This window comes from Cervus canadensis, chromosome 6, assembly GCF_019320065.1.
Source record: "Cervus canadensis isolate Bull #8, Minnesota chromosome 6, ASM1932006v1, whole genome shotgun sequence".
NCBI classification, from domain to species: Eukaryota; Metazoa; Chordata; class Mammalia; order Artiodactyla; family Cervidae; genus Cervus; species Cervus canadensis.
In genome coordinates, this window is record NC_057391.1 from 38,872,318 (window position 1) to 38,884,845 (window position 12,528).

At 40.3% G+C, this 12,528-nt stretch overlaps 1 protein-coding gene across 1 annotated transcript in view; it reads left to right on the forward strand.

Annotated features, from left to right (window-relative positions):
- Positions 1 to 12,528, forward strand: part of STARD9 (StAR related lipid transfer domain containing 9) — a 118,985-nt gene that overhangs the window by 42,438 nt on the left and 64,019 nt on the right. The window contains 3 exon segments of the mRNA XM_043471591.1: positions 10,896 to 11,012; positions 12,213 to 12,245; positions 12,335 to 12,396. Coding sequence (XP_043327526.1) covers positions 10,896 to 11,012; positions 12,213 to 12,245; positions 12,335 to 12,396 — 212 coding nt within the window.

The following is a 12,528-nucleotide window of genomic DNA, read 5'->3' on the forward strand; positions in this document are numbered from 1 at the left end:
TGCTAACTGACCACTGATTGCCTAATAGATTCAAGGGCACAATAGTACAGAAATGATGCAGGCTGAGTACTGAATAATGTGGAACCAAGGAAAGCTAAGCTAAGAAGGACAACCAGGTGCTGAAAAGGAGAAATGTAAGGTTGCTTCCTGATGCTGCTCCTTCTCCACCGCCAGAAAACTGAAACGATCAGGGCACTGTAAATCGGTCTGTTGTTGATACCGTCACAGGCATCAGTAGCAACAGTTTGGAAAGCCAGCTCAAAGCTACTCAAGCTGCTGGGAAACTGCCTTCTAGGAAAAACAACCTCCAATAGGCAACATAATCTGGGCTGGTTTGATTCCAAAGTTTGTGTCCTTCTTGGGCAGAACTGACTGTAGTCCTGTTCAGTTTGAATCTGCTTGAGTGTTCACCAGCGTTGCTTGCAGGATGTCAGAACAGACTGGGGCTGCGGTAGATAGGGGTGCTGCCCCAGCTGTCATTTCTCTACTGGCATCTCCCCATGATTACAGCAGTGAACAGGCTGTACGGGCTCTTGGAAACATTGCAGGTGATGGTTTTGTTTTCCAAGACTTGGTTATCAAGTGTGGTGCCATCAATCTGCTGTTGGGTCTTCTTGCAGTTCCTAATATATCATCTTGAATATGCGATTACTTGTAGCACCTTACCTGACACTTTCAAACTTTTCTTGTAACAAGAATCCTGAATCCTTGCTAGATGCTACTGAGTAAATTATTATTCTTAATAATTAATTAATTTTTGGCTGTGCTGGGTCTTCATTGCTGTGCATGGACTTTCTCTAATTACAGCAAGTGGGGAATACTCTAGTTGCAGTGCACAAGCTTCTCATTGCAGTGACTTTTGTGGCGGAGCATGAGCCGTAGGTACATGGGCTTCAGTAGTTGCAGCATACAGGTTCAGTAGTTGTGGTTTGCGGGCTCTAGAGCATGGGCTCAGTAGTTGTAGTACACAAGCTTAACTGCCCTGATGCATGTGGGATCTTCCCAAACCAAGGATCAAACCTGTGTCCCCTGAATTGGCAGGCAGTTTCTTATCCACTGGACTGTCAGGGAAGTCTGCAAATTCTACTTTGCTTCGTCTCCTGTATCATGATGTCCAAAAGTACCAGCAGATGCACAGACGATGTCAAATATTAAAGCTGACACCAGCACCAGATCCAGTGAGTTGTGAATCATGGGTTAGTCCCATTCCTCATTGGTGTTCTAAGGCAGACTTTAAGATGCAAAAAGAAGCTGTATGGGCTGTGAACAACCATAGAAGTGGTGGAATAGTTGAACAGATTGTGTAACATCATTCATTGTGGCATAATAGAATTGTTGATGAACCTCTTAACTGTGAAACATAGCGAAATTACCCTAGTTATTCTGGATGCCCTTTCAAGTATCTTGGGTTGTTGAGAAATTAGGTGAAACTGAGAAACTTAGTGTAATTGAAGAATGCAGAGGTTTGGATAAAACCAAAGCTCTATAAAACCGTGAAAATGAGTCGGTGCCCAAGGCTTCATTAAACCTGATCGAGAAATACTTCTGTATGGAGGAATAAGAATATCAAAATGTTGGGCCAGAAACTACCTCTGAGGCTATAGTTCAGGATGGCATTCTGAGACCATTATCTTTCAGACTGTACAACTGAAGCACAAGATTGTTATACCAAACATGTACTATGTTTGGTATGTTTGTCTTTCTGTGTCTCTACTAAGAATGTGGTTTGCTATTGTAGCACTTTTTACAAGGAGACTATACTTGAACAGTTCCAAACTGTACATATTGTATGAAGCTTTTTCTCTCAATGGGTTTGTTTCTGTGTGGAATTTCATATCTTGCAGTATCCTGTAAAGAAAGATTATTTCATCCTTTATTTTAAAAAAAGCAGCAGCTGCTGTTGTGGGTTAGCAGGCAGTCAGGGCTTACATGGTTCAGGGGAGGCCTCAAGCTTCGCGGCAGTTCTAATAGAAGAAGTTGGATTTTATATTTTGTAGTGCCTATATGTAAGGGGTGGAATGCATGGATTGTCAGGGGATCTTGGTGCAAGGTGAGGGAAAAGTTGGCATTGGTCAGTCACAGTTCTTGGCATTTACCCAAAGGAGCTGAGAACTACATCCACACAAAAACCTGTGTTTGAAATGTTTATAGCACCTTTTTCCATAGTTGCCAAAATTTGCAAGCAGCCATGGTATCCTTCAGTAGGTGAATGTGTAAACTGTGGCACCTCCAAATGATGGGATATTCAGCCTTAAAAAGAAATGAGAGGGCCTCCCTGCCAGTGCAGGAGACACAGGTTCAGTCCTTGATCTGGGAAGAGCCCACGTGCCGTGTGCGCCACAATTACTGAGCCTGTGCTTTGCAGCCCAGAAGCCATAACTGCTGAGCCCAAGTGCCCCAACTGCTGAAGCCTGCACGTCCCAGAGCCCGTGCTCCACAAGAAGAGAGGCCAATGCAATGAGAAGCCTGTGCACTACAACTACAGAGCTGCCCCTGCTCACTGCAACTAGAGAAAAGCCCACACAGCAATGAAGATCTAGCACAGCCATAAATAAATAAATAAATAATTTTAAAATAAAAAAGAAGTGAGATATCAAGTCATGAAAAGACATGAAAGACCCTTAAATGCGTATTACTAAGTAAAATAACCTCATATATGCAGATGGCACCACCCTAATGGCAAAAAGTGAAGAGGAACTAAAGAGCCTCTTGATGAAGGTGAGAGAGGAGAGTGAAAAAGCTGGCCTAAAACTCAACATTCAGAAAACTAAGATCATGGCATCCGGTTCCATCACTTTATGACAAATAGATGGGGAAGAAATGGAAACAGTGACAGATTTGTTTTCTTGGGCTCCAAAATCACTGCTGATGGTGACTGCGGCCATGAAATTAAAATATACTTGCTCCTTGGAAGAAAAGCTATGACAAACCTAGACAGCATATTCAAAAGCAGAGACATCACTTTGCTGACAAAGGTGTGTATAGTGAAAGCTATGGTTTTTCCAGTAGTCAAATATGGATCTGAAAGTTGAACCATAAAGAAGGCTGAGCACTGAAGAATTGATGCATTTGAACTGTGGTGCTGGAGAAGACTCTTGAGAGTCCCTTGGACAGCCAGGAGATCAAACCAGTCAATGTGAAAGGAAATCAACCCTGAATATTTATTGGAAGGACTGATGCTGAAGCTCCAATACTTTGACCACTGATGCAAAGAGCTGACTCATTGGAAAAGACCTGATTCTGGGGAAGATTGAAGGCAGGAGGAGAAGGGTATGAAAGAGGATGAGATGGTTGGATGGCATCACTGATTCAGTGAATATGAATTTGAGCAAACTCTGGGAGATGGTGAAGGCAAGGAAGCCTGGTGTGCTGCCGTTCATGGTGTCGCAGAGTCAGACGTGACTGAGCGACTGAACACAAACAGAGTGAAAGGAGCCAATCTGAAAAGGCTGTATATATATAATATGATTGCAACTGTATGGCACCCTGCAAAACTGTGGAGACAATAAAAAGATCAGTAGTTTCCAGGAGTTCATGGGCGAGAAGGAAGGATGAGTAGGTAAAGTACAGGGGATTTTTTTTAGCGCAGTGAAATTATTCTTTATGATACTATAGTGGTGGTTATGTATCATTATATATTTATAAAAATTCATAGAACTGTACAAAGCAAAAAGTGAACCCTAATATGAACTATGGACTTCAGTTAATAATACTATATCAGTATTGGCTCATCAATTACAACAAATGTATCATAGTAATGCAAGATGTTAATAATATGGGAGACTGAGGAGCGAGAGGAAAGAGGGCTGAAGGGGTACATGAAAACTCTGTACTTTGCACTCAGCTTTTCTCTTAACCTAAAACTGCTCAAAAATATTGCCTTTTAACTTAGAAAAAGGTGAATAGATTAGGGAGAAAAATGTTTGCAATGCATATGACAGATTAAGGACTGCTGTTTATAATATACTAAGAAGTCTTTCATATTGACAAAAAAAGAAAAACAATCCAGTGGGAAAATGGGCAAAGGATATGAATTGACCCTTCTTGGGGAGAGCAAATTTTAATGCCCCCCCAAAGAATGATGACTTCAAACTCACTGTTATTATAGTAACATTAAGATATGAATTTGTACTGTTCAAACGAAGAGCAGTTAAAAAGATTCCTGGTGGGAATATGAAGAAAAGGATTCTCTTATTAATTTTGTCAATAGAAATGTAAGTTATTATAGTCTTTTGGGAAAGCAGTCTTTAATATTTATGAAAATAAGAAATATTTTAATCCTTTGACCCGGCAGCCCCATTCCTGAAACAGTCTATAAAAATGAAAACACCAGTATTTAAACATATATGTTTAAAGATATTTATTGAACCATTATGAGTAGGGATAAAATAATAAAAACAAGTGATTGCCCATTTATAGGAGAGTGATTGACTTAATTTTGGCACATTTACACCATGGAATATATTGCAAATGGTGTTGACTGAGAAAAACAAAGTGTATAATGACATCCCATTTTTTTTAAAACAAGTCACAAAACCCCGTAAATATGTAAGTGCATGTGCATTTATGATTATGACTATGGGAAGTACAAACAATTATGCCAGTTGCTAATGTTACCCACAGGTGGGGGTTTTTGTATGAGAGAGAAAAGAGGAAGGGGAAAGACAGGTGGAAAATAAAAGGAAATAAAGCATTGCCTCCACTGCATTCATGATAGCCCAGTTATTTTACATTGTGTTTGTGTAACTGTGGCTGTGCATGAAAAAGGTTTTATCTATGGGAAATAACCTATATGTTCATGCTATGTTATGTGAAAAAAAGCAAGCTGCAGGTTGACATACATTATATGTGTCTATTTCAATGAAAACAAAAAATGAAGAACTGTATATCCTAAGATATGTTGATCTTACATATATAAGATATGTATGGAAGGACATACCTGTTCCTTATATCCTTTCTTTCCTCAGTACTTGAAGGGGACTCGTTGGGTACTTAAAATGAGTAGGGTTAGGGGTGAGGTAGGGGTGGAAGGTTAGTTTTTTCTTCATGCATTGTATTTTTTCACTTGGTACAAAAAGTAGGTGTACTTTGTAATTTGAAAGACAGCAAAGAAAAAAATGTGTCTCTCTTTAAGGTTTCCAATTCTGGTCATTCAATAATGGCAATGTGGGTGAAATTTGGGAATGAAATAATTCTCTTCATGTGCAAATTAAAAGGTTAATGGGACAAAGCGACTGCAAAAGTGAACAAATGGCAGAAATATTCAGATTTTATTGTTTTTGGCCAAAGGTTAAAACAAAATTTTACCGAGACTTCTATTTAATAGAAATACTGAAAAGGAGATTTGGTAAAGTTTCTCCCAGTGTGAAGCAAAACAACAGGATATAAGGAAACCTTGCAGAACAGTTTTAAATGAAAGGGTCATAGCTTAGTGTTCAACTGATAAACTTTGCGTCTCCTAGTAATTCTAGTGACAGTTATTTTGCTAGTGGCAGAATATCACAGTGGTTAAAAGCAGCAGCTTTATTTAGAGGTACTTACTACCCATGGAACTTCAGTTTTCTCATGTGATAGAGAATTTTGATCATAGTAAATATCGTCATAGATGTATTGTGAGGATTAAATGGATTACTAATTTAAGGTGCTAAGAAGAAGAGAGCCTAACACAATGATTGCTTCGTGTTACTAGCTGTATGAATCTAAAGCTCTGGTTTTGAATAAAACACTTTTTTCATAAAACTGAAGTATGGTTGATTTTGTGTTAATTACTTCTGTATAGCAAAGTGATTCAGTTATACATATATTTATAATATTCTTTCCATTGTGTTTTATTACAGGATACTGAATATAGTTCTCTGTGCTATATAGTGGGACCTTATTGTTTATCCATTCTATATATAAAAGCTTACATCTGCTAGCCTTATGAGTCTATTAAGTTGCAAAGCCTGTGTTCTTAATCATTAAACCTAATGTGTAGCTGTTTGGAGGAAAGCAAATCATTCTGTCCTTTCCTCAACTGCAGGCCCCATTAAGTTATATATTTTATGTGAATGCTCTCTCTTCAAATAATAGGCCCTGAACCTTACTTTTCTAACCCACAAATTTGGAGAGAGGATGTATCAGTAGATCCACAAACAGTATCAGCTGTACCTCACCATGTCTGTGTGATGAAAAGTAAAAGTACAACTCTGGGTTATTTGAGGTTTTCCTAAGTAACAGCATTAGTGAAAACATGTGTTTGAATAGTTTCCAGAGTTGTCTAGAATTATTTTCCAGTTTAAAAATGCCTGCTAACAGAGTTAGTTTTTAGATTCTTTTAAGTAATTTTTTCCTCTCCTTGAAATGACCCTCCTCTCACTCATCAACAATTTCTGTTACCTGTATTTGAAATCAGTATTTATTTCATCATTTTGAACCCTTTTTCATCCTAAATTGAAGTCAGTTTTTTTTGTTAGGAGTCACCTTGGGGCTCAGAGAACATAGTTTATAATAAAGAACTACTGAACTACGAAAAATAAACAAACAACAACAACAAAAATCTAACAGTGAAAATTTTCTTTAGGAAAATACAGAGCAACTGTTATTTTTGGAACTTAAATAGTCATCATGAAATCAGAGACATTAATCCGAAGACTTAGTTGATTCTAACAGGTTTTAGGAAGGGTACGTCTGATAAATGTTGCTGTTATCAGGGAATTCCATTCCTTGAGATTTATCTTGCAGATGATTTTTGAAAATAGAGTTTATTTGTTAGAGCAATTTTAGGTTTACAGAAAAATTGAGCACAGAAATTCCATATACCTCCTTCCTCCCACCAGGTGGCGCTAGTGGTAAAGAACCTGCCTGCCAATGCAGGAAACACAGGACACGCAGGTTCAATCCCTGCGTCAGGAAGATCCCCTGGAGGCGGCATGGCAACCCACTCCAGTACTCCTGCCTGGAGAATTCCACGGACAGAGGAGTCTGGCGGGCTACAGTCCATGGGGTCACAAAGATTCGGACAAGACTGATCGACTAACACTTTCACTTTTCATACACAATTATAGTTTCACATATAGAGGCATTTCACTGCCTTAAAAATCCTCTGCATCCCACCTATCATCTGTCCCTCCCCAGCCTCCTGTCAACCACTGATTTTTTTTTTTAACTGTCCCTATAGTTTTACCTTTTCCAGCATGTCATGTAGTTCCAGCATGTCATGTCATGTAGACTCACACAGTGTGTAGCCTTTTCAGATTGGCTTCTTTCAGTTCAGTTCAGTTCAGTTCAGTTGCTCAGTCATGTCCAACTCTTTGCGACCCCATGAATCACAGCATTCCAGGCCTCCCTGTCCATCACCAACTCCCGGAGTTTACTTAAACTCATGTCCATCGAGTCGGTGATGCCATCCAGCCATCTCATCCTCTGTCGTCCCCTTCTCCTTCTGCCCCCAATCCCTCCCAACATCAGGGTCTTTTCCAATGAGTCAGCTCTTCGTATCACGTGGCCAAAGTATTGGAGTTTCAGCATCAATATCAGTCCTTCCAATGAACACCCGGGACTGATCTCCTTTAGGATGGACTGGTTGGATCTCCTTGCAGTCCAAGGCACTCTCAAGAGTCTTATCCAACACCACAGTTCAAAAGCATCAATTCTTCGGTGCTCAGCTTTCTTTATAGTCCAACTCTCACATCCATACATGACCACAGGAAAAACCATAGCCTTGACTAGATGGACCTTTGTTGGCAAAGTAATGTCTCTGCTTTTTAATATGCTATCTAGGTTGGTCATAACTTTCCTTCCAAGGAGTAAGTGTCTTTTAATTTCATGACTGCAGTCACCATCTGCAGTGATTTTGGAGCCCCAAAAAATAAAGTCTGACACTGTTTCCACTGTTTCCCCTGTTTCCCCACCTATTTCCCATGAAGTGATGGGACCAGATGCCATGATCTTAGTTTTCTGCATTTAAGGTTCCTTCATGTTTTTTCATGCCTTAATAGCTCATTTCTTTTTAGCACTAAATAATATCCCATGGTCTGGATGTACCACAGTTTAGACATTCACCTATTGAAGGATATCTTGGTTACTTCCGTGTTTTGACAATTATGAAGAAAGCTTCTATAAATATCTGTGTGCAGGTTTTTGTGTGTATGTGTGTTTTCAGCCTCTTTGGGTAAATACCAAGGAGCATGATTGCCTCACTGTATAGTAAGAGTAATATGTTTAGTCTTGTTTAAGGAAAAAAAACTGGCATAATGTCTTCCAAAGTGGCTGTACCATTCTGCATTCCCATCATCAATGAATGAGAGTTCCTATTGCTTCATCTCCTTGTAAGCATTCGGTGTTGTCAGTGTGTTAGATTTTGGCCATTCTTATAGTTGTGTGGTGGTATCTCCTTGTTTTCATTTGCAATGCTAATGACATGATATTGAAGATAAAAAATTTTGGTTCCTGGATTCAGTTGCCGCTATGAAATAGGTTTCGGCTTGAGCTTCAGGTATTGTGAGTCCCAATTCAGCAGCAACCAGTGGGCTGTCCCCAATCTAGTGAATGCTTAAAAAGACTGGAAGTTCTGTGTCACATGAAATTAATCTATTGAATGTGTTCTTGTACTTATATTCCAGAAAAAAAAGTTACATTGCCCATCTCTCCTCCTGAACTGGATCTTCTAGATTATTAGATTCTAATCCTCTATATTAGATTGCCCTTTGGTGGTTTATTTTAGCCTTCGAACTGTTTTTGGTATTCATATTGAGCTGTTCCCATATGCTTCATTATAATAACCACGGTGAGAGTGAACCACGATGTCATCTGGTTCTGTTGTGCTCTGTTTAAGAATTTATGATGAGCTAAGCCTCATGGTTCGTAAAGAATGGAATCTTAACAGTTTCCCCCAATTCCACGTTTGGAGCCTACCAGTTTTGCTTGTTCACACCTTTTACTGTTGAGTGAAAATGGTATCTTCAAAAATGTTTTTCATAAAACCTCCAGGTGATTATTTGAATTTGGATAAAGACACGGGCAAAGTAACATTCTCCTGTCTTCTTTCACAATCCACTGAGCTCGTTCTGCCCTGCTGTGTGAGCGGTGAGAAATAAATAACACTAGATGTGGCCTTGCTCTGTCTGCACCTCTGTTCCCACTTTCTGCTGGAGCACTGGAAAGAACATTTCCAGCTATTAAGTGGATGGCTGCCAACTCAAGTGTTCTGATCAAGAGAAATGATTCCTCCTTCTTCAGTCCCTGGGAATTTAACCCAGACAGATGTCAGGAGGCACAGAGAATTCTGCCCAGTTTTCAGCTTTGCTAATATAGAACTGAATGAATGGAGAGTACAGAGCTGGGAGGGAGATTGGGAAAGGCGGTGGGAATGGTACAACATCTAGATCTTTCACCACTGCTTGGATTATTATGGCCCTTTGCCTGAATATTAGAAGCACTAAAAAACAAAATGCAAATAGTTCACTGGTCAAGAAGCATGACCGCAGCTGCTAAAACAGAATAGTGTAGTGTAATCTTAGGTCAGCAACTCCTGTCTTCGGCCGCATGGTCCCTAGTTACATGTATTATCTCACTTAATCTTCACAACAAACTTGTGATATAGGCACAAAATATCCAATTTACTGGGAAAAAAAACAAGTTTAAGTAAAGTTTAAGTAAATTGTTCAAGATCACACAACTTTTAACCATAAGAACCATGTTCCAATTTGGAACTATATCAGGAGATTCATAGAATTTAAGGGAAAGTAGAAAAATGGGTGGCAAACTATGGGGCCCTAAGTCTCCGGGAGGCCAGGTGAAGCCATATCACAGAATAGTCTAGTTGAGCACTGTGCTTGGTACGTGTACACTTCAGATGCAGTACTGTTGGACTCACGATGCCAACAAGGAGCCTTGATTAACTCTTTCTTTGCTTTTGTGTCATTCTTTGAAATTGCAAGTTTTGCGAGCCTCATTTCACGTGTTCACATTCTAGCCTCCAGGAGATGAAGAGAATTATCTGGCCTGTTTGACTTCTGTTGGGAGGGTTGGGCCCTGCTTCCCATGAAAACTGACACAGTTTTCTCCCAGATCAGAAGAGTATTTGGATGCTGAGCAGCAGCAGGGCAAAGGGTAAATGCCCATCACACCAGCTGTGTATGCAGATGTCCATGTGGCGTTCTGCTGAGGACTGGTTCAGCTCAAAGTTATACCTTCTCCATAAGCCAGGCTGTTTTGTCCTGAGCCCAGGGTCTGCCTGACAGTCCAATAGGACTTTCAGGCACTACATGAAGTTTAGGGGTTTTCCCAGGAGAGTCTCTAGTTGTTTCTGATTCACTAAAACTACAGAAAAGAGTGAAAGCAGAAGTGGTCAGCTGTTAGGATCAGTCTGAAGAGGCAGCATGTGGAAAAGGGGCCCACAGGAAAAACCCTCCCTAATTTCTGGGCTTAACTGACCCTCCGTGTCATGTCTTGAGACCCTGAATTTGTGTGATATGTTCCTGGGAAGAATTTCATTGTACCTTTATCTGATTAACCTTATTAAGGTTCTCTCTCTTTTTTTTTTTTTTTGGTAATGGGAAGGAAAAAGAATTCATGTACATGGTTTTCCTTCACTAATTTGCTTGTATGTCTTTGCCCTTCTCCTGGACTCTTTTTCCCTAAAGATTAGGGACCATATCAATTTTGCATCTTAAATATCTAGCCTTGTGCCCAGCATACAATTAGCACTTTAAAAAATAATTGACTTACTAAACAAATGAATTTTCCTTAGCAGTCTTTTTTTGAAGCTGAATTGATTCTCATAAAACAGTGGGGAATTTATAGTCATGGATGTTGAAACATTTTATAATATTTTAGGTTAACAAATAACCTTTTAAAAGGCTGCTTTGGAAGGTAGGACCAGAGTGACATGCCCTCTGTTTTTATTGTTACAGGTGTTCCGGGACTTGGGGACTGAAGTACTGTCTGGAGCTGCCAAAGGCTACAACATATGCCTTTTTGCCTATGGGCAGACAGGCTCTGGGAAGACGTACACCATGCTGGGCACCCCAGTGAGTGTTGGGATTGGGATATGATGTCTTCTTAAAGCCACGTCAAACCTGAATGTTGCATTGTCCTTGCCACTGAGAGAGGATGAGTTTCATAGTCGGCTTCAGTCAGATTTAAAGGGTTCTGTTTTCTGTTAAGAATACATTTCTTAGCACCTTAATTGACAGGTAAACGTTGAATAATTAGCCCCTCTTTATTACACCCGAAGAACCTTAGAATTTTACAACTCTCTTTGATGAAATAGACCTTGTCAGTCCTTCTGAATTTCTCATATTTCTCATATCATTTCAAGTTCATCACTTGTAGCTTTTTAACACCTTTGGTGTAGACAAGTCCCAGACTGCCTTAAGTGCTGGCTAAGGCCATGTGGATATGGGGCTGTGTATGTGTTAAATCTGAGTGTTAGAAAGAAGCGGGAGAGCCAACCACTGGGATGCGAGCTTTCAAAAGTGTGTAGGACTTATGAGAGCCTTCTTTTATCATGGAAAATTAAGAGGGTAGAGTTCCTTCAGAATACCTCTTTGTTTTAGGCTTAGAAGAACCCCGGTGAGATATGAGATGAACTGGTGGGGCAGGTGATAAATAACACCACGTAAGGACATTTTTCTAGGATATTATTCCTCCTGAAAGATTGTCCCTGCTGCTATGGGCCCAGATCATTGCTTAACTAATCTTCAGTGTGATGTCTTGAGACCTTAAAGGTTCATATTTGGTGTGATTTCATATATTTTAAATTAAAAGAAGAAAAGACTCAGTAACCCAGGGATATAAAGCCATTAACCTGAGTACAAGTTAGCACTGAATCCAAGATGAAGAAATAAGCCACTTCTCTCTAAATGTGTGTTTTGAACATGCATGTACTCTGGTTCTCCTCTGTGTGCGGGGATAGGTTCTGGGAGGGACCACTGTGGTAAAGTGGGCTTATCCAAGAAGGATGTCACCTCCTCTGCATGAAAACAGGTATCTGAGTTTGCTAGCTTCTCCTGTCTTCCTTCTTACGGTGGTGATCTGCCCCTCATCTGATACTTTCCTCCTGTTAGATTCTGAGATCACTGGCAAATAGAGTCTTCCACATAGCACTGGGGATACTGCCTGAAGTGAAGAGCCTAGAGTGAGAACACTGTCCTTGCTGAGCATGGGTCCTGGGTGCTGGGGGAGAGCATCAGCATGAGCGGACAGTAATGCTTTCTTCTCTTCCCCAGGCCTCTGTTGGGCTGACACCGCGGATATGTGAGGTACAGACTCTCTTTTGACTGGATCCTCTCAAAGTAGGTTTTCCTTGTACATCCCCTTCAGTGAAACTACAACCCTCTGGTTTATGCAGGGTCTCTTCATCAGGGAGGAAAACTGTGCCCCACTGCCTGCCTCCTGCAGTATAAAAGTAAGGTAAGAACCTGTGGGGCTCTGCAGCCTGAAGTGTTTCTGTGTCCACTCCAGAGCTGTCCTCTCTGCTTCCAGAATTACCCAGAGGAACGGGGAAGAGTCACAGCGGAAGTATCCTACAGCGCTTGTCACGAG